The following is a 21,496-nucleotide window of genomic DNA, read 5'->3' on the forward strand; positions in this document are numbered from 1 at the left end:
TTAAAAAAAAAAACCAAAAAAAACTTGTAAGAAAAACCTGACACCCTGTGATTGCAAAAAACCCCTAACCAACAAAACAACCACTCTCAAGACTGCTAGGCAAGCGTCCAGGTAGAAACATAAAAACACTGGGAAAAGATGGGAAGTAATCCAAATTAAATGTCAGAAGTCTAAACAGGTTTCTGAGCTGTACCACACTGTTTTGCTTGCTAAGACTCTGTTGTCACTGCTAAGATGAAATCCTCAAATGGAGCAAAGAATTATCAAACAGATTAAAAACCCTCAGCTTGATAAGACACTGCAAGGTAGGGTAAGCAAAGTGGCAGGATTTTTATCTGGAAAGAGATGCCTTTAGTCTATTCCAAATTGTGCTTTCCCCAGCCTCTCCTCCATACCTTGCCAACATGTTTCAACAGCGTACTGCCACGGACTCCGTCCCGGGAACAGTTTTGTAAAAGCCCAGAAGTAACCCTATAATCAATTCCTGCTGACGTTTTGCTGTTAGGAGCTCAAATGGCAGCAGAATTTTTACAACATGAAGCAATGGTTGTCCCCAGCAGTTGAGTCTGGTTAGCACAATTCTCAGACACCACTTCTAATGGTTGGGAGTGCCATGACTAAGCCAGACAGACCTCTCAACTGTAGCTGGAAAATAGATTCATGTTACTTTGACAATGCAGGGAAACTGTCACTGAGGAGACAGTCACTAACACTTACAGGATGCACATTCAGGAAACGAGGAGCAGACTGTTGTACTACAATAGGTTTGGACCCAGCAGACTGCTGAAACTTAAGACTGTCAACCCTTCAGCAGCCAGTCACAATCCACTTGCAAGTGAATGTCAAGTGTCGGCTTTTTTGACTAAATGCTACGGTTTCCTCTCTTTAGGACACTTCTGATTTGATAAAACACAGCTTCTGGCAAAGCACTCAAATTCTCTCATTAAAAGAAACAATAAAATAAAATAAAATCCTAAGCTTTCTAAGTAAACCCTCCTTCTACTGGCCCATGACAGGATTTTTAAAGCACATTATTATTACTACTGATGCATTATTTTCAATAGACTCACATGCACACGCAGCACAACATGAAAACACTGGGCAACTGCTATGAGAAAGACAGAATTTGGCATCTGATTTCTGTTTTTAATAATAATAACAACTTATCTCAACTACTATTAAGTAACTCATTGCACGACTTGCTCACATGGCATGCTCTTCTTCCCTTAAGAACGGGTACATCTATTTCCATGAAGTGGCTACACTGCCTCACTTTGCCTCATCTTCCCTCTCCTCCCCTACTGTAGGGCATGTGGGTGCATGTAACAAGGCACTAGCGCGGTTTTTGTGGTTTGAGCCGAGCCGTTTCAGGCAGAGTAAGCCCCTGACCCTTAGAGCTGGGAGGCAGAAGTTGGCCATCCCAACACCGAACTCTGAAGTTCAAGACTGTAAGCCCTGACAGCCAGCAGCAACAGGGTGAACAGAGGAGTTTAACAGCTATTTCCCTCATATAAAATGAAACAGAAAGACTGGGAGGTGGGGTGGATGAAGAAAAGCAAGCAGCAAATCTCCAAGTGAGGAATTAAACTGACCAAGTAGCTGAAAACAGGAAAGTTGATTTCCAATGTACATTTTTGTGGAGTTTTCCATATTCTTTTTTTTCTGTACTGAAAAAGGCAGGTTTATAGAACTACTTCATTACTGAGTATTCTGTCAGCACTGGTTTTCTTTAGCACTGCTCAGAAGTGGTTCAAAGAAGCACCATCGTGTATTTCCTGCTAGTCATCCTAACCGAGGATTCTTTCAGTTAAACTCTACTGCATTTTAATAAGGTTTATACTTTCACTCTGCTTTTAAAAAGGTGCTTGGAAGAATATTTTTGTTTCGTTTCAATCAAGAGGGAATAGTAGATTTCCATTCACACACTTCTCTTCTCCATGCAACTGCACACGTCTGCATGAGTAACAAAGCACAATAAATGATAACCCTTCTCCTACAAATTGTTTAAGATTGCAATGAATTCCTGTTGCTGATATTGAGAAGTTTTCTTAATGTATCTTAATTTAGAAAGTCTTTAAAATTCTTGATCCCTCGCTTGACAGTAACATTTGGAGATTTTTTTATTTTTTTCTTTTTATTTTTTTTTTTAGCATTTTTATTTTAAAGTAAAAACTTTCAAACATTTTGAAGATTCAGGAACTTGTAAAAGTTTATCAACAAGAAACAGCCATCTATCTAGGATAAGGTTAAATAAACCATCTTCAAAAAACTGGCTTCCTACCCTAGAATTCCTGAGAATGCTTGCAAATTTAAAGCAGGAAAATAAAATGTTAAAATAAAAACAAAAACACTGTTAAATGCTCCCAGAGTTAGTCTTCATCTAAAATATATATATGCACTTTTTGGTCTTTTTTTTTTTTTTTTTGTACGTTTTAATTTTTTCCCTTTAAGCTTACAATGGAAGAACAATTTAGCTTTTCTTTTTAAATATTTCAAATCCCTCATTATGTCTTGTAAACAAGAGGGGCTCTAGCACCCGGCTTTCACCGTAGTATCGCAATGAACTCAACTAGCCCAAAGTGCAGGAAAAGGGACCTTAGGGCAGGTTGGGAGAGAGAAGTGAGGGTGGAACACAGCAATGAACCAGGATGTATAGCAAATCATGTGACAGAACAGATACTGGCTTGCTCAGGCCAAAGGTGCTTCACTAGGAAGTACTGCTGGCACTGGACTTTTAGGAACCTGCTCTGCGTGTCCGAGCGTGCTTGGTCTTTGAGCAGAAACAAAGCTGTACAGATGCCTGCACACGAGGGGCACTAGCCAGCTAGCAGGAGCTGAAAGAGAGCGTTTTGTTTCTATGTGCATGGTGGGATAGATGGAGGAGGAGACATGATAGGAAAGCATATTCCAAAGGGGCCAGAGTATGCTGCACACTCCAGTTTACTAAACAAATACGAACCTACTCATATTTTTTACCACATAACGCTTTGCATACAAATCTACAGGCATGTGTATATGCAGCATTTCCCTCAGTCAGTCTTCCTTGTGACATTGGGTTTACACAGAAAGGGCAAATTAAATAAAACAGCCACGTAATTCCCTAGCCCTTCCCTCCCACCCCCAGCACACAGGCATACACACACACACGCACACACACACACACACACGTGCACCAACCTCCCCCCCCCATGACTTGCATCTGTTTTTGCTTCTCCCCACCAAACCCATGAGTTAAATGTATTAGACATGGTTGTATCCTTCAATGTTGCTGAAGGAACAGACTCCTCTATCTGCCCCCCTCTGCCAGGTGATAAAGCACTGCTCCCCCTGAGGGCTGGAATGGACAGGTATGTGCTGGTACAGAATGTCGGCACTTTGTTAGACAGTATAACAGCTGGACGATGCCACATGGAAGTCCTAGCACTTATGGAAAAGGTACCGGCATCTCTCTTCCCTCTTCCCCTGGCCCCACCCCCACAAAAGACTTCCCGCTTTGTGTCAAGGGATGTTCCTTCAAGTCTGCTACAACTCCTTTCACAACAACAGGTCTTAGAAGTTTTGTTCCCAGCACACACACGCGCACACACACACTGGCTATCACTGTGGATTATAGGTCACCCCTATCCTGCCCAGAGTACTACTACACTGATGCTAAAAAACCCCAAACCTTTCCTTAAATACAGAAATTAAAAAGCAACAGTACAGAAAAAAGTAAAAACAAAAAACAAAAAGGTGCAATACTTTTTTTTAAAAAAAAGTCTTTGCTAGTTATATACCTCCCTAAGCAAAACCACGTACACAGGAAAAAACACAACACAGAGAAACAAAAGGAAACCTTTGAAGTACACACTGGTTTAAGAACATTCGTAAGTAAACGTTTCTGTCAGTGATGGTCTGGCGCTGTAATGACACCAAGGCCTGGCACAGGTAACGCTCACCATGAAGGACGCAGGAAGGAGTTAGCTGCATGTGCTTTCAGGAGATGAGGCAGGCCGGCCAGCACTTTGCTGACACCATTTGGTTTTTTGTCAGTTTTAACAGAAGCAGTAAATCAATTAAAAGGCTAATTTGGTTGGGCTGGATTTTCAAGCTTTTGATGGATTCCTCTAGAATGAGTACGGGTGCTTATTTAGGTCTGGGGGAGAAAAGAAACACTCATTTTTTTTTTAAGGTACTAAAGCGTGCAAGAGACTGAAAACATTTGTCTAGCTGCACAAAAAATGACAATGCCTTCTTTCCTCCTCTCTTCCCCTTCTTGGAAGAAATAAATGGCTTGCATTATATAATAAACACTCTAGGGTTCATTCAGTACAAAAACCCCACATGCAGACATAAATAGACACTATTACTCAAAAGACAATATTGTCTCCCCTCTCACCAAATCCTTTGGATATGGCAGTGTTCTGCTCTACCACAGGGTTAGAACAAGGGCTAGGAAGCAACTACCCATTCTGTATGATTTGCAGATTTGAGAGAGCACCCTGCTAAAATGAATTTTAAAAAACCTACTGACAAATTTTAATCCAGCCCAACTGGATTCCGCTTCAGCCACAGGGACTCCACCATGCCTGTCTTGCTTTCAGAATCAAGACATGCAGATGGCCCGCCAGCCCGTAGACCATCAGCAATGCAGCGTTTCAAGATTATATATATAGAGAAAAAAATGCACACACACAAACATGTGCACACGCACTCACACAGAAACAAGCACACGTGGGCAGTTACATGTGCCAGAACACACTGGTACTTATCAACCAGCCAATCACAAAGTGTTGGTTTTTTTGTTTTGTTTGTTTGTTTTTTCTGTTTTGTTTTTTTTTGTGGGTTTTTAAATTTTTTAATTTTTTTTTTAAGTTTTACTTTTTTTTGTTTTTAAAGTGAGGCTCCGTCAAGTCTTTCCCTCCCTCCCCTTATTCTTTTGAACCCCTCCCCAACCCCAACCCAACATGGTAGACCTAAGGACGGAAACACACCCAGTGCAAACAAAGTTAAAAAGCTATTTTTTCAGTATATATGTTTCTTAGCAACAACTTCCGTATAACATGAAAAAGTGAAAAACTAGAAACTAATTTTTTTAATTTTTTCTGTTTAAATTTAAATGGTATGTGTACTTGCTTCACATTGTCTTTCTAAGTTGGCGTTCACGATTCAAGTATTTCAAGAGTGATATGTTCTCTTTTTGGATTCATATTCCAAACGAAAAAACTGAAGTTATATAAGGGAGGCAACTATGTGCTCAGACAGTCTGTCAATGACCCACCTTTTTTTCTTTCTCCGTTTTCTTTTTTCCTTTTATAAATGTATTTATTGCAAGTTGAAAAAAACGAAAAGGTCAAGTTAGTGCTGCTGCTGTTCCAAAAAAGGTCACGAGGTCAGAGTTGAAAGTTCTAAGTTCAGATTGAATCCGACCCTCCTCCCAGAAGGTCTCCAGGTAGTAAGGGAGCAGGGCTGCCCATTCTGTGTGGATCCTCTACGCTTGGGACCCCCCACAAGCTTGAAGAATAGTTTGGGGGCCCCCACAATGAAGCGCCAGTGAGATCACCCCCACTGCTGCCGCCGCCGCCACCACTGCTCCACTGCCCAAGCCCTGTTGACCCACCAAAGAGATTCAAAGCAGGTCCAACTGGATCTGTCTGGTTCTGTCCTGTCTCCAGGGATTGCCAGCCCGCTGCGGGTGCACTCGGGGTTGCTGCAGGTGTAGGGGGCTGAGCTTGTGCCAAAAAGCGACTAACCTCTTCATCTGTGGCAAACTCAGCCAGGATGGTAGTGTTTCCCAACACACACCTACAAGGCAAGATACACGTAAGAAAAAAAAAAAATTAGAGCCAAAAGGTAAGGGGAAGGGATTCAGAAAGCATGGGAACAACACTAATAGGTGCCCAAACCAAAGGAAGTACCAGTTACATCATTACAATGGAGTGGACATGGAAAACTTCAGCTGTTTTTGACAGTGAAACTCACTCAAAACACAGGAACCTCCATTTTATAAGGGGAAAAAACAAAACAAAACAAAAACACCCCAACCCCCTTGCCCCAGCATTCAGTTATGCCTGAACAAAATCTTTAAAAATTTAAACTAAGGCCCTGAATGTTAACACCAAGCGCAAAAAAAGTGCCTATACCACGTAGGTAAATGCACGTATGCCATCTTTCAAAACAGATGAAGAATAGGTTAAAAGCCTTTGAATTGCAAGAGATTAGTGTAATTCAATTTTCACTGACTTTAGGGGCTTACACCACCAACCCCTCACAGCCCCAAAGATTTTTGTCTCAAAACCTTGCTTACATGTGCAGTGCAGTCTGGGCCTTGGCCGCCTCCTGTTTGGTGTTATATCGGATGAGGGCGGTGCCCTGGGTCAGGTTCAGATGGAATGTCAGCAGTGGGCCATGCTGCATGCAGATCGTCCTCAAGGTTGACCCATCAATCTGAGGAAGAACAGCCAGAATGAAACAGATGTTTGTAATTATTTCTCCAAACATACTTCAATCCTGACTTCGTCACAGTAATTGAAAGATATTCAGCTCTCAGAAAGAAAACAGATGAAAGCAGTGTGAAGTAAGCAAAGGTGACAGAAGTTGATTTTCCAACAGAACTGGTATGCCTTGACTTCTCACAATTACATGGAATTTGCTTTAGTATGGAATAATCTGATTTATCTTTCCTGTTCACTTCCAGCTTGAGTCCAGTTCTCCCTCTCTCACTGAGTTTCTTACACTGTCACTATCCTTACATTGACAGCTTTTCCAGTAGTTAAAAATTTCACCTTGTACTTCTCACCATCTTCAGGCATCAGAATTTGTACCAAAGGAACCAGAATGTCTTAGTCTCCAGCTCTGTGATTTTGGCAGAATTTAGATAAACTAGCATTTAAAAGGTTTTTGCCAAACTGGAAATATCTCTACAATGAAATTTTTGAAAATTTATTTTGGTGCTTCTTCGTCTTTGTGGTTTATGAAACAGTGACAGAAAGAGTCAGTGATCTTCCTGCCAAACCCACCAATGTCCATTCCGTCTGAACGAATGTTTTCACAGCAGTTGCTGCCTACCTTCCTTCTGCAGCAGTAACAGCTTGCTACTTACCTCCAGTAACAGCTGCTTTCCCAGGTGTTCTGTACAGACAGATTCCATTCCTGGTGTGCCACAGGAACATGGACACATGAATGGGATCTGTATGTGCACATACTTAAGGAAGTGCTATTTTCTTCCTTCTTTCCCCACTATTTTATAATACAGCTTCAAATGAGGGAAAAGGAAGTTGTGTGGGGGTATAAATATGGTCAAAGTTAAAAGAGAGAACCTTGAAATGAACATACTGTTCCTTCCAAACCTAACCATTCTTTGAGTCTATGAATTCACCTGAACCTTTACACTTCTTTTTAGTGTACTGATCCACAATAAAGAGAGAATCCATAATGAGACAATTATGATCTATTTCTTTTTCCTACTAACTTAAATGCCTCCAAAATACATTCTTCTTCCATTACATAATTCCTAAAGCAGCATTAAAGTATTTTACACAAGCCAGACTTAGAACTGTGCCTTTTCCTCACACCACTTCTTCCTTCGCATCAAGGAAAACAGTATTTTCTACGAAAGGAGCATGGTTAACCATTTTGGGTGATCTACTGGAGACCTCAGTTTTTCCTTTCACATCAACCTTTTTTTGTAGACTGTAGAAGCATGGTAAATTATCCTGCTGAACAGGGGGATCCTCTGTCTAGACCTCAGGGTGCCGCTGATAATCATACAGGCTTTTCCCAGCCCTTGAATACAGGACTAGCTGGGAATGCTGAAACCAGGATCTCCATGGAATAAATTTTGAATGGCAGCAAGCTTTGAGAATACTTGCAGAAATAACCTAACTAGACTGGTTTTGGCAGGAGTGCTGGAAAAATTCAGTGGTTTCACTATGGAAACACTAAAGTGAAAACTGGCAGTTACATCAAATTTCTTACTGACAACATCCCAAAGAACAGCTATAAACCATTCCACATTCTGGTCATGAAATTTGCCCTCACTTCTAAGAAAAATATTTTTGTTCAATAATTTTTTATAACTCTTAAGTAAAGAAATGTTTTAACCATCACATAGCAAAACCTGAACATCTTAAAGTTAGCTGAAGAGATTACAAAGAAAAACCAGTCAGACTGCAGCTCAGTTTAGTAGAAATATGTTATATATGCTGACAAATATGATTTGGTCAAATTTTATTCGAAGAGAAACAACTGAAGGATTGACAAATCCTTGCTAAAGCAAACAAGTTCCCAGAAACAATCACAGAAAATACCTGTGGAGTGAGATTGTGAAGAACCAGCCAGTAGCTAGGACGAACTGAGCCACCATCACTCCAAGTAGATGCTGCAAATTATAAGACAGAGCAATCAAGAGAGATTTGATACAAAGAAAAAACATCTTTCTTTACAGTTAGGTCTTTCAGAAAAAAACCCAGCAATACCAGCCCTGTTAAAACACAAAAGTCTAATCTTCAGTCCTGAAAATGAAACCACACCTTTCCTCACATTTCACATCAAGATTCATTTCGCTAGAGTTTACCTTTGAGGAGTTTCCCACTCACAGCAAGCATCTAGTCTTGAAAGGCCCTATTCTCTTCTGGCAGCTCTCAGCCCTTCTTCACTCATTCCCTGCAGCAAGACCTGGGATTCCACCTCCCAGCCACCCCAATTATTGACAGCAAATTTCCATTCCAAGAAGGAACTCTCTTTTTTCCTTTTACCAGACAACTGCAACTTTCTTTCTTCCAAACCACTGGTGCTGTAAAACATACAGTGCTCAGGTCTGACCAATGGTACTACCAGCTGATTGTTCTCACCAGAGCCAAGCCTTGAGTCCTGTGCCCCCCAGCCCCTGACCGATCGGGGTGCTGTGCTGTTCCATGGAGATGATGGTTTGGGGTTGGTCAGGCCAGGAGGTGGGCGGGGCAGCCCTGTAGTGTTCCTTGAGGAAATATGGTTTTTCCACATCTTGTTGGAGAGATGAGTGGGATTGTGTCCTATGGGATCTGGGGACCATGTTGATTTGTAATCACTGAATTTTGCTAGAAGATTAAAGAAATTGTATGCATTAGAGAAACTTGTGAGATTAAGTACCTATCCTATCATGGTAAAACTTTTGACTGAATTTATATTGGAGAAAAACATGAAGTACAGAACCATACAATAGTTAATGTATTATACCAAAAACCCCCATGCTACATATAAGTTAATCTTTGCTTATTTTATATACGCTGACAAGAAGAAAAAAGTAATATACCTAGATCATTTATGATAATGTAGCTGACTGCAGCATGTCACATCATTAATTAGATGAACAGCAACTTTTATGTCCACACTACATTTCACCTGAGAGCCTGAGAATTTCTTACAAGTTTGGGCACTACTGAGCTTGAATGAAACTAAACCTTCTTCAAGTAAAAAAACCTGCAGAGAACTAAAAGGAGTATTTACTATTCTTGGTCTACTAAGCTAATGTTATCTCCTAAAGATGTCCTCCCTACAAGATCAAAACTTTCTCATGAATCACAAATCTCACACAATGTTGACCCAGCAGTAACACATAAAGAAGGCTACTTAGCTGTGTGACAGCTGGACTTTTAAACAATCTTGATAGAGCATTTTTTCACTAGAAAGCATTATCAGATGCCTATCAGAAGCCCAGTAGCAGATATCCTTAACACACTTCAAGAACTCTTTATAAAGAAATGCAATAAAAGATAAAAATAAAAGCACCCTCCAAAACACCACTATTGGTCATGAATATTTGTGAGCTCTGCCTAAACCAGTTTTTCCAAAAAAAGACAGACTGCAAATTCTCCCACAACTTCTGACACCAAGGGACATTTCAAATGTCAAAATTCCTTGAAAATTCCTCGTTGTTCTGCAATAAGAACCAGCCAACACAGACATGGCAATCTGGGGGAAAAGGTTGTGTCAGACATTATCTTAACCATAATTCTCATGTATGGGTGTGCAAATATATGTATTTAACTCTAATCATCAACAGACAGCGGTGAATTACTGACTTGAAACAAAGTGAAAAAATACAGATTTACAATATCCCAGGGCATGATAAAATAACACATCTGGAAACCAAGACCACAAAGCTCTCAGCATGTATAAGCATGCTTCAATTTACAGCTGGATCTCTGTATTTCCATGACACAGTAACTATCAGTAGCAAGGAGGTTTCAAGCACTAACCTCTGAAAGTGTATGAAAGTGCTTAAAAACCTCCTTTCTTTAGAGATAGGTGAATTCTAAATTCCCAGTTCAGATGATCTGTTTTCTGACTAAAACACTTGTGTCTAGTAGATGAACAGAAATTGGTATTTGGCAGTGGTATAATTTCCTCAATTTGACTACGATTTCAATATTTCTTGTTATCTCCTGGGTCTCTCTCATGCGCTAGACAAAAATTAAGCAAAGGCAAGAAGTTGCTACATGCCACTCCTTTCCTCAGGCTGTAACAGAGGATTCTTCTATGTCACTAGAATGCTGCCTACACAGACACTGCTTCAAACCAAAGTCAGCTCACAAACTGGTGGCATTAAGGGCTACAGAGCATTTTTAACACATTTTGTGAAGATGCTGAGGTAACACCCGAACACAGCTTTTATTCAGTATGATGAAAAAACCTAAAATTTGGGCTAGATATAGCTCTCAGCTCTGTTCATCACCTCTGCTATTTATATACAATTCTTCATTTTTAAGTAATTGACAAGGCAATGATGTCTTCAAAAAAATACGGACATTTGCAAAAAGCTTAAAATCCCAATGGTTCATCTGGAGCAAGTATTTACAGTGTTTTACTCTGAAGTGTGTGCAGAAACTGTTTTTTACTAGAAAACTTTGGAGACCTTCTTATGAAAGATTAAATGAGACAGATATTTAAGTTTATATTTATAGACCAACCATTAAAAGCCAGAGGACTAAACGTCCTCACTGTCCAGATTTCAGGGAATGATGACTGCTACAGAAGGCCAGGCAAAAACATTCCTTTCACATCACTCCCATGTTCTAAAGTTTAAATAAATCACTCACCTTTATAAGGTGTATATATTACCTGTACAAAAGCAGGTATATTTTAAAAACGATGACATGTCAACAGATTGTACATGTACTGTTTCGTTTTTCTTTTGCACCTGCTGCTTCCTACTACTCTATTCTTCAACTTGCATAATATGCTGGTTTTGACTGGGATAGAGTCAATTTTCTTCACAGTACCAGGTATGGGCTGTGTTTTGGATTTGTGCTGGAAACAGTGTGGATAATACAGATGACTTAAGTAATACTGCTGAGCAGTGCTTACACAGCATCAAGACCTTTTCTGTTTCTCACATTGTCCCACCAGAGGGAGGGATGGGGATGCACAAGAAGTTGGGAGGAAACACAGGACAGCTGACCTCAACTGTGCAAAGGGATATTCCATACCATATGGAGTCATGCTCAGCATATAAAGGCTGGGGGAAGAAGAGGGAGGGGGGGGTATGTTCAGAGTTATGGCGTTTGTTTTCCCAAGTTGCTGTTACATGTGAGGGACTAAATACTCTAAGTGGAACAAGAATGAACCAGTGTTAAGTGAAAAATGCTTTGTCTGGGTAAGTTTCAGAGCCTGCATACCTGAAGTGCTATGAACGTTGGTGAAGGAATTGTCAGAGGCACTGTAGGGCCAGGCACCAGGTGAAGGCAGCGAGGTGTTGAGGGAAGAATTAGACCCTACAGAAGGCAAAAGGAGAGAGAGAGAGGAGACCAAGTTCACAGAGTTTCTGTAACACCATTAAACCCCGAGAGAGCCACAACTGTACCAATGCCAAGCTTTCAGGTGATCCCAGCCCCAGTGCAAAGGCATACAGATTCCTTTTCAGGCAAATGCACCAGGCTGTTCGCCTGCTACAACCGCAACATCGCGATAATCCCGAGTATCAGAGCGACTTTGATAATCGCAGACCAGTTGTTCACTGTTTTACCTGTGGTGTTGTCCCGCAGAAGTTGGTGGTCAGTATCTACAATGGGAGATGTGGCTGTCCCCCCCAGCACACTTCCAGGGGTCACATAGGGGTCAGATTCAGGGTCAATGTTTTGTATACCTTTCCATGGCACTCCTGGTTGGAACTCTGGGACAGGAGAGAAAAAGGAATTAGATTCAACCAGGGAAATGTCATTTAGTAGAAGTAATTGCTAAAGGTATTTTGGGAGAGTAAACAATTGTCTTCTACACTGTTCCTCAGGGGGGAAAAAAAAAAGACTTCATTTTAGAAGTGTAATCTGTTTCACAGTTCCTCCCACAGCACTAGCTCTGGTGTCTGAATACAAGCCTACACTACAAAAAAAGTGGTACAAGTGCATCCAGTATCCCTTTAAGTGCTTCTGCTTTGCTACATTCAGATGAGGTTTCAACAGATTTAATGCATCCTGTATAATTAGATTCTGTACACAGACTTTGTGTGTGTGCAGAAGCCTTTCCCAAGGAAAGGCTACTTACCTTAGGAGTTTGTAAACATACGTGACACATCACGCTGTACGTACACACATACATCACTTATCAATACTGAGGTGAGATGCCTTGTGGTAAAAGTAATGTACATACTCATTGACATTGTTCATGCTTCACAATGAGATGGGATGTACTTATCATGCTTTAGTTTGAACCATAGCTCCAGGCATGCCAAAATTTTAAGACAAGAAGATAAATTATATTAAATATGAGAACACACAAAGACTCCAGTTACTGTAAGAAAGATCAGTAACTTGGTTCCTTGAGTGAATAAAGTGCTGTGGTCAGTTCTGGAAGCAGTGGTGCAAAAGTAAAACTGACAAACAAAAACAAGTAAAGAAGCTTCATATACTATGTGACAATTTGTTTAAGTGTAAGAAGAGTGCAAAGGTGGCAGATTCATCCATTGCAGATACAAGTCCAGAATACAGAATTCCCAGCCCCAGTTTCTGAAAAAATTAGAATATTTGAGTGTAATTAAAGATCCGTTATTAAAATGAGATCAAAGATGTGCTCTCTAGAATGAGGCACTGTAGGATGAATCTGGCATGGAAGGGTGCATTTCAGTCACTTTTGTAATGAAGAAGTATAGTCAAGATTATTACTTTCACAGACAAATGCAGAAGAAAATATGATACTACTCGTTCAAACAATTGCCACAGCAAGGGCAATATTAGACTGTGACAATGCATGGGAGAATCTGAGACAAAAGAAATGCCCCACTGGGTCAGAACTATGGTCCATCTAGTCCAGTATTTTGCCAACAGCAGTAGGAGAAATACCATTAAGGGACAGAACACAAGCCTGGCCACTATCTGTGGACTACCGGCCTCACAGTCTCCCAGTATCCACAGCTGTCCTACTTAAGATGGCAGAAATACCTACTATCTGCTAGCACCAGCTAGTAGAACTGTTTTCCCATCATTGTATCCAATCACTGTTTCAATTGGCTAATACCACCTGTTTCAAGAAGCTCTGAAAGCAACAGAACCCAGAAGTTCACTGTTGCTGATGGGAAAAAAAGCTCCCATCTATTTAAAATTTATATCCTCTTAATTCCAGCATTTGCACCATGGTTCTAGCATTGCAGGAGTCACAGAATTACAGTTCTGCATTTATCTTGTTCACTGCCTTCATGATTTTATAAACATCACTTACATCTCCCAATCTTTAGTAACTCAACAAAATAATCCAGGTATCAACTCTTCTAACACTATGAGCAATCAGCACAGCATCAAGGAAGGACTCTGCTCAGCTACTGCCAAAATACTGCCATCCCCTGACAAGCAGGACCACCTTATGGTTAGGGAAGAAGTGATACAGCCCTTGAGTCTACTCAAAATACCTTCTCTGTTCTGAGACAAAGAATTTATGAACACAGGTTAGAACCTGGAAATCAGAACTCGTTTGGAGAAAAAAAAAGAAGAAGCCCAAGTCTTCTATCTGTAAAGATTCTGAGAATTGGTGAGACTGAAAATTAAGTGCACAGTAAGCTCTAATCAAAAGGTTAATGAATATACAAACAAGGCTCCAAGGACCAGGCGTATTAATGTTTATGAACACATTCACTCATCAATGTAACCCTGGCTGGAAAAGCATTTCCTTGAACTTTGGCAAACTGACAAATTTTCAAACTTTTCTTTGGCACTGATAGTTATTATCATGCACATTCACCAACTTTTGTCTACAGACATGCTCTTTTATTTCTAGACAGTAAAGAAGACATGAAATGCATTTCTCCACTGATATCTGAAAGGTCTTCTCAAGAAGTTCAAACATAAGATTATTGTGAAAACCATGACATCCAGGCCAGTTTGCCTGAAGTATGACTGATCTCGAATGGGAAAATGACAGTCTAAGTATTACCTAAGTATGCAAGTCTGTGCAACATAACCAAAATACATAGTTCTCACCAATGCAGCAAAACTTGCTCTCACCTCCAGCTGTGGTATCAGTTTGACTGGGCACCACTTCTTTTATCTTTGTGCTGAACAATACTGCTCTCTTGAACAGCAGAATATCTGCAGCAGATGGCATTTAGGAGGAAAATGCGAAAGGTGTAGTCAGGGTGAATGCTTAGTGACCGCTGTTTTCATTCAAAGGAAAAATGCGCCTATTTCAAGAGGATTTCTCTTGAAAACTCATTTCTGATAATTTGTTTTCCAACAGTGGGAAGAAAAATTCTTTCTCTGAGCCAGGAACTGACAGTGGACCTCATCTACAAGCTTGTAGAGAAGGACCTAGAGTGTAAAGTCATTTTAAGTCTTCATTCTTCAGGGGTGTTGTGTTGATAAGGTAGATCATGATTTCAGTTTTCCTTGTCAATGAAGTCCGTAAGTTAGACAGCTCTCCGTAAGTTAGACAGCTCAACTGGCTGATGGTTATGGAACAGTAACTTGTCCCAGCAGCCTATGGATCTCGTAAGAGTGGAACAGCAACAACTGAATAAATGCCACCTGCCAAAACCCATGATCTGTTAGATGAGGCCTGAAATCATAGTCTTGGGCTGCTCACACAAGAAATTATGGATGGTGCTGAGGATCTCAGCGAAATTTTATGTTCAGGATTTGTGAACTTCAGTTATACTCTCACAGTGGTGATGGAGTCAGCAAGAAAAATTTTACTTATCACTGACAGAGGGACCACGGATACCACTAGGGAAGCTCTATGGTATCAACAAGGGGCAAAGAGCAGCTATCCAGCTTCTCACTTCTGTAACAGTTTTGGTATCAAGAATCTTGCCAAAGCCAGTGTTGCTCCTAAGCTTGGAAACACGGCAGAGCTGATCCTCACACGTCTCCTGCAGCATTTCAAGCAGTACTGTGTTTCTCAGTATTATACAGGGGAATGGTGACTAAGGAAACAAGTTCAGGAAACAGGAAGTCTGAGAGTGCGGTCTGGTAAAAGATTACATTTTGGGAGTTTCTGGCATTATGAACAGCAACTCCAGTCCAAAAAGCTCTGTACTTAGCAACCAGGCTGACAGAAGTGTAACACAAATACACCTGTACAGAAAGCAGTGAGCAGTATGAAAATTTGTGGATGTGCAGATGTTTTGGAAATAACTAATTCTTTAGCTCTGTTAGTGCATCAGAAAATGTCTTCTTGCTGGAGTTAAGACACTGAGGGCTTCCGTCATAAAAATCTTCAGCCACATTTTCTAGGTTTCCTGCAGTTGTATCTGTCACACAGATTCATAGGCTTTCTGATGCAAGGTCTGTGCTACTGCTTTACCCAAGAGATGTACCTGGACTTTTAATTTTTTGTGCTTGATGGGATACACAGCAGAGGGTTTGCAGTTAGTAATGTTTTCCTGGAATGCAACTGTCTTCCAAACAAGAGAAAAATCACAGCATCCACTATTTGCTGAACAGCATTGGTGATTAATCTGTGCAACTTCAAGAACACCATCCTGTGTTTATATGAATGTTTTATATAGAAAATTATGTGTGGATTCAAATACATATGTACTTTTCCTAGCGTTTTCTAGCAGTGCATTTCAGAAACATAAAATTCTGACAGTTAAACCAGGAAACTTAAAAAATGTGCACCAGCCTGTCATCCCAAAAGCAAGAGACTTCTATTCAAACCACAAGATTCCTGAGCACAACTGAAGCATTGCTACACTCTTCTACCCTTTATGCAACACGAACGAAGGTGAACCACAACAGTGTGGTGTTCCCATCATCACAAAAAAACCCTACTTCACATATTTTTCCTTCTGATTCCACACTACCAACAAAAGTTTTTACACTCTTTGTCAGCCTAACACAGCACAAGTAAGGAATCAGTACAAAAGAAGGGAGATGTATTGTGTATTCTACGAGCACATGTTTTCATGAAAACTTCCATAAAGTCACAAAACCACAGAAGATATGAGTTTACCTAACAAAAACCAAACACTATTCAGGCAATTCAGCAGTTAGCTCATATTTAGCCCAGCATTTTTTTAATGGAAATCCAACATATATGTTCTAATATAATGTGGAAGAAATTTCAAACCCAAGACAGGCCAAGCCACAGAAGTATTTTCTTTGCAATGGTTATTCAAGTAAGTATGATGAGGAAAGGTCCAGCACATCTATCCTAAAGAGAGGACATAACCCCTGCCCTTATGTAATACCTGGAGGCCAGCTGGCATTGCTGGATTTACTTCCGATCTTGTTTGTTGGTGGAGATTTGGCAGGTAACCAACTATCACCAGCAGGGCCTGCATGGCTGCTGAGTGGGTCGCCCTGGATTATGTCAAACTGGTTGTAGGGCGATCCTCCACGAGCCTTTCCAGGGGGCACTACTGCACCTGAAGAATTAAAAACATATGTTTACACCCAGTAAAGGCTGGGATCTTTAGGAGTATGATATATTAAACCAAAAATATTTAAGATGCATACTGCTGAGGCAAGACATAGCTTCATCTAAGCTCTTTCACCACTGGCAAGATGGTCCTACAAGGGCATTCCCAAAATTCCCCTTCTCACCATTTTTGTGCATATTGGCATCTTGTGAAGCCACAGAGGGCAGCCCTTCCATCATAGTCCACTGCTTAAAGCGGGATTCTGTTCCAGCCTCTTTCCCTCCCACCATGCCATAATCCATGCCACTTGAGCCAAAGCCTGTGAAACAAACAAACAAAACTCCATTGTCATTTTCAGTTTTGTTTTTAAGTATCTTTAAACAGGGAGTCATTGTGATCATAAGAAAAAGGTGAAAAAAAAAAACCAGCAACAGCAAAGGGTATGTTCAAGTTCAAGGGGCATCTTCCAAATAAGTGTGTTAGGTCAGTATGCCATGATATGCTTTCTTCTTAGGTTTGTCTTCTTCCCATGGAATGAAAAATAATGCAATTTGATTCAAAGTTGACACTTGTCATAACCTTCACTCTAATGCTTACACATGTATTATTCATTTCTGGACCCAGACATAAGTGATTAACACAATTACCATATTAATAATAAAGAAGATACAGGCAATGCACCAAACCACCTTCCACAGAGCACTTACCACCTGAACCGTATCCAGGTATTTGCCCTTTGGTCTGTAAATCTGAGAGACCCACATTCAAAGGATTGGGTACCATGCTGTCTAAATGTGGCTTAGGCCCAACAGGGTGGGATGGTGAATGCTTCATGCCAGGCTGCCTCTGCTGCTGCTGCTGGAGGGCACTCACCATACGAGCAATCTGCAAATGAAAGAAAAAACTGGTTCATATGCTATCCTGTAACATAGAATTCCAGTAAACATAAAGAAATGGTGACTTAGAAGAGATTCAAAAGACCCTGCTCCCCATAAAGTGCAATATGAAGAGAGCAGATGACATTACTAAAGCCAGCACCATCTCTACTGCAGATTGCATTTCCCCAGCACATTTCGTACTTCATATGACTGACAAAAGCAGTGCCACACACCTGTTGCTCCTGCTGTTGTCGCACAGCTTGAGATAACTTTCTCTGGCTCTGTAACAGCTGTTGCTGCTGCTGCTGCTGCTGCTGAAGGAGGAGCTGACAAGCCTACAAGACAAGTGGGGGTGGGAAGAGTGAAAATACAGAGCTCATCAAGCGAAATATAATTGCCAGGAGCTATTCACTAGCAAACTCCTTGCTCAGAACTTAGGTAAACTGTTTCTCATTCCACTCACTCAAGTAAAATGACAATGAAGGCATTAGAAGAATACCACATCCTTCACTTGTTTCTAATTTTATGCAACAGAATTACTTGTACCTGCTTTATTACCATCACTATGACTACAAGTCTGAAGAAAACTTCATTAAAAATCAACAAACAACTGCTTTCTGTGCAAAAACCTGGCTTAGAGTCATTACTAACCCACTGCAATCCACAATAATTACATGGGCCTATTTGGTTTATCTGCTGCCTTCTAGCAGGGCTTTACTACCACTTATAGTAAAGAGGGAATACTTGTACAAAATAACATCAGTAGAATAAAGCAGAATAAGCATAAGAGGAAAACTCTTTCAGCAGACAATTTGTAAACAATCTGTAGTCTTGTTTCACAAGATTACTAGCTACTTACTAATTGAAACTGGGGAATCTGTGGAAGCTGGCTCAGCATGGCAATCTGTTGTGGAGAAAGCTGGGGGCCCATATTGAAAAGACCAGGATTCAAGCCACTGTTGGGAAACTGTTTGAGCATGGAGGCCGAAACCTGCATGGAAACCAGTTACATAACCTGAATGCACTGCCACGAGGAAAAGATTATGAAGTAGAAGTATTTCTATAAAGGAACAAGTATGACACCAATCTTCGATGGTGCTCTGGGAAAGACATTACAGATTTATTAACACATCACATTTAAACATGCACAATCTGTAACTTGGGCAGAGTGAATACCTCACTTGATTGACAGTATACAGTATTACAAGTGCAGATGCAGACACACACACAAAGATTCCTCCCCCAACCAATCAGGTGCTAGAGACTGCACTAATTTTAAATGCTGATATATATATATATATACATATATGCAGCTAACCAGTAATCACAGTACTGCATTATCACGTTAAAAATGTACTGCTTGACAAGGGAAAAGAAAGGCATTCAGGCAGTCACCGGAGCAAAGAAAAAGTGCCTCACAGAAAGAGTTAATCTCTTTGTACATTGAATAAGATATAGTAAAAGACAGGAGTAGGTGGAGAAGAATCCCCCCATTTCTCCCTGCATTATTTGAGAGTTACACAAGTACAATTCAAGAGAATATCAAGAATTGTTCACCAAGTCCAAAGCAGAAGGTGAACTTGTACATTTGGAGACCCTGAGGTCTTAAGATTAAGCTCTGCCATGTAAATGTAACATGTAGCCCTTCATCAAACATCTTTTTTGAGGAGGACAGGAAGCACAGGACAAGACTACTTAAAAAAAATAAGCAACCTGTCACACTTCAGAAACATTTTAAGCTTTCACGTTTATTTGTTCTTCTTAAAATACTTTGCAAAAGCCTATGTAAGACATATGATTCCCAAATCCACTTCTGAGGTTTAAAAATACTGGTAGCGAGCATTTACCATCAACTGCCTTGGAATATGATAGAATGCTAATGTTTCTGCACTGAGTTTTAAGCACTTTCACTATGAATTTTAATGGTTTTATGTTATTTAATTTTTCCATTTCTTAACATCAAGTTGAGACTAAGATAGGTGTATAAGTAACCTCAATGATGTGCTCTGAAGGCGGTAGCTCTACTTTTACAAGTAATCAGTTGCTATAAATTCCTTACCTGGGGAGAAAGGAATTGGGGAGGCACTTGCGCCCGGATATTGGGGGAAGGATTTAGTGGCTGCACTGGTGTGTGCATGCCCCTCGATTGTGCTGTGCTGTTTCCAAACAAACCATGATTGCCACCCTATAAAATTAAAGCAGTAGTGAGAAGATGAATCCTGCAGGATAATGGATTTCTATGCTAATAACTACATATCAGTAACAATGAGCCAAGTACTGACTTAAACAGAGTTCCCTTAGAATTACAGACGTTTGCCTAAAATCAGTAATATTCGGCCTGGGTTAAAACCACTGTACTACATTTTTGAGATGCAGGTTGTTTCTCCTCTAACACTGAAGGGTCATGCTTATCTACTTACTTCAAAGCACATGACAAATCTAATGTTTGAATATTTTGCACATCACGTGTTGGGAAACGGGAACTTGGAGAACAAACAACAAACTAAAAACTCCCTTCTATTGGCTTACAGGTATGACAAGACTGTGTCAGCAAGAATTCTGGCCCCTCATTTTAGAGAAGACAGGTACTTTGCCTGAGATATCACTCATAAGGCTATTATTTCCTCTGCAGGCCTTTCATTAACTGAAATTTGAATTCTAAAATCCTATTAAAAATTTTCCTTCTGCCATGAAAATTTCAGCATTCTGGATCTGGATATTTTCCTTCCCCTTTTCTCCAACGAAATTCGGAGAAAATTTTCAAGTCAGAAAAAGAATTGTGGGTTTTTTTTTTTTCCCCAGTGATTTGTTTTCTAACACAAGAAGACTTGCTGTTTGAGTTTTTTTATGGGAAGTATTTACTGGTCTGTAAGCAACTTCTGTAATAAACCTTAATGCATGAAAAAGACCAAAGAATATTTGTCATTGTATTTCATGATTTCAGCCTCTTGAACAGACTTTTGGTACCATTTTTCCAAAAAAGCAACAAAAAATGTTACAAACTGTCTCCTACGCTAACTAAGGGAGCTACACTCTCTTGCTTCTAAAAGCTGAAACTCATACTCCAAAGCACCCTTATGTGCCATGATTTTGTCCTTTCAGTTTCAAGACCCTCAGAATTTCCCATCTCCTGCTGTATATCAAGGTGTCTGTGACCCTCAGATACCTGGGGTTCTAAAGAGTGTATTTTCCACTCCTCAGCCATCATTCCCCCATTCTGCCTGCCCATGCCAGCATTTCGGCACCCAGCGTAAGTTCATCATTCTTCCAAACTGAGATGGTGCAGGCCTTCACTAAAACCTTTCCTTCCCTTATACAGCAGGATTTCATAAATCCTACCATAATACTGTGCATAACACTACTACCACAATACTGTGCATCCTCTGCTATCCTTTTGCTCAAACACAAGTCACTCCTCCTGCTTCTACACCAGCAGCACTATGGATTGCCTCATTCATCTGCATCCCCCTCCACTTAAAGTGTCTTCTCTTTCAGAAGTAACTCCTAAGCATGCAGGAAGACAAACAAAAAACCCCAAAAGACAAGAAGTTTTATTCTGGAAAGAGCCAGCTGGAGTCAACTACACATTCACACTTTTGAGAGGCCTTGAAGCTGCAGTTACACTTTCAGCCCTCTCTAGAACTCTACAGAATTCTGCACACTGAGATCAACAACATGCCTGCAAATTTTGGACTTAATCTGATGTTCAACACTGTGCCACATAGAAACAGAAAGACAACACAAAGAAACACCATCATGTTAGGCATGTGACTACATAAGCTAGACCAGCTGCAGTAATTAGGTACTATTCTTT

General features: G+C 40.4%; 1 protein-coding gene across 13 annotated transcripts in view; it reads right to left on the reverse strand.

Annotated features, from left to right (window-relative positions):
• Positions 1 to 5,277: 5,277 nt before the first annotated feature.
• Positions 5,278 to 21,496, reverse strand: part of TNRC6B (trinucleotide repeat containing adaptor 6B) — a 122,573-nt gene continuing 106,354 nt past the window's right edge. For all 13 annotated transcript variants that reach the window (XM_069002724.1, XM_069002734.1, XM_069002720.1 and 10 more), the window contains 12 exons: positions 19,742 to 19,867; positions 18,542 to 18,673; positions 17,916 to 18,017; positions 17,512 to 17,689; positions 16,989 to 17,123; positions 16,634 to 16,810; positions 11,984 to 12,130; positions 11,637 to 11,732; positions 8,832 to 9,056; positions 8,289 to 8,359; positions 6,287 to 6,426; positions 5,278 to 5,784 (listed from right to left, as the gene is read on the reverse strand). In XM_069002724.1, the coding sequence (XP_068858825.1) occupies positions 5,394 to 5,784; positions 6,287 to 6,426; positions 8,289 to 8,359; positions 8,832 to 9,056; positions 11,637 to 11,732; positions 11,984 to 12,130; positions 16,634 to 16,810; positions 16,989 to 17,123; positions 17,512 to 17,689; positions 17,916 to 18,017; positions 18,542 to 18,673; positions 19,742 to 19,867 (1,920 nt within the window). In that variant the 3' untranslated portion in view covers positions 5,278 to 5,393. The remainder of the gene's footprint in view (positions 5,785 to 6,286; positions 6,427 to 8,288; positions 8,360 to 8,831; positions 9,057 to 11,636; positions 11,733 to 11,983; positions 12,131 to 16,633; positions 16,811 to 16,988; positions 17,124 to 17,511; positions 17,690 to 17,915; positions 18,018 to 18,541; positions 18,674 to 19,741; positions 19,868 to 21,496) is intronic.

The sequence above is a fragment of the Aphelocoma coerulescens genome, chromosome 1A, assembly GCF_041296385.1.
Source record: "Aphelocoma coerulescens isolate FSJ_1873_10779 chromosome 1A, UR_Acoe_1.0, whole genome shotgun sequence".
In the NCBI taxonomy this organism is placed as follows: Eukaryota; Metazoa; Chordata; class Aves; order Passeriformes; family Corvidae; genus Aphelocoma; species Aphelocoma coerulescens.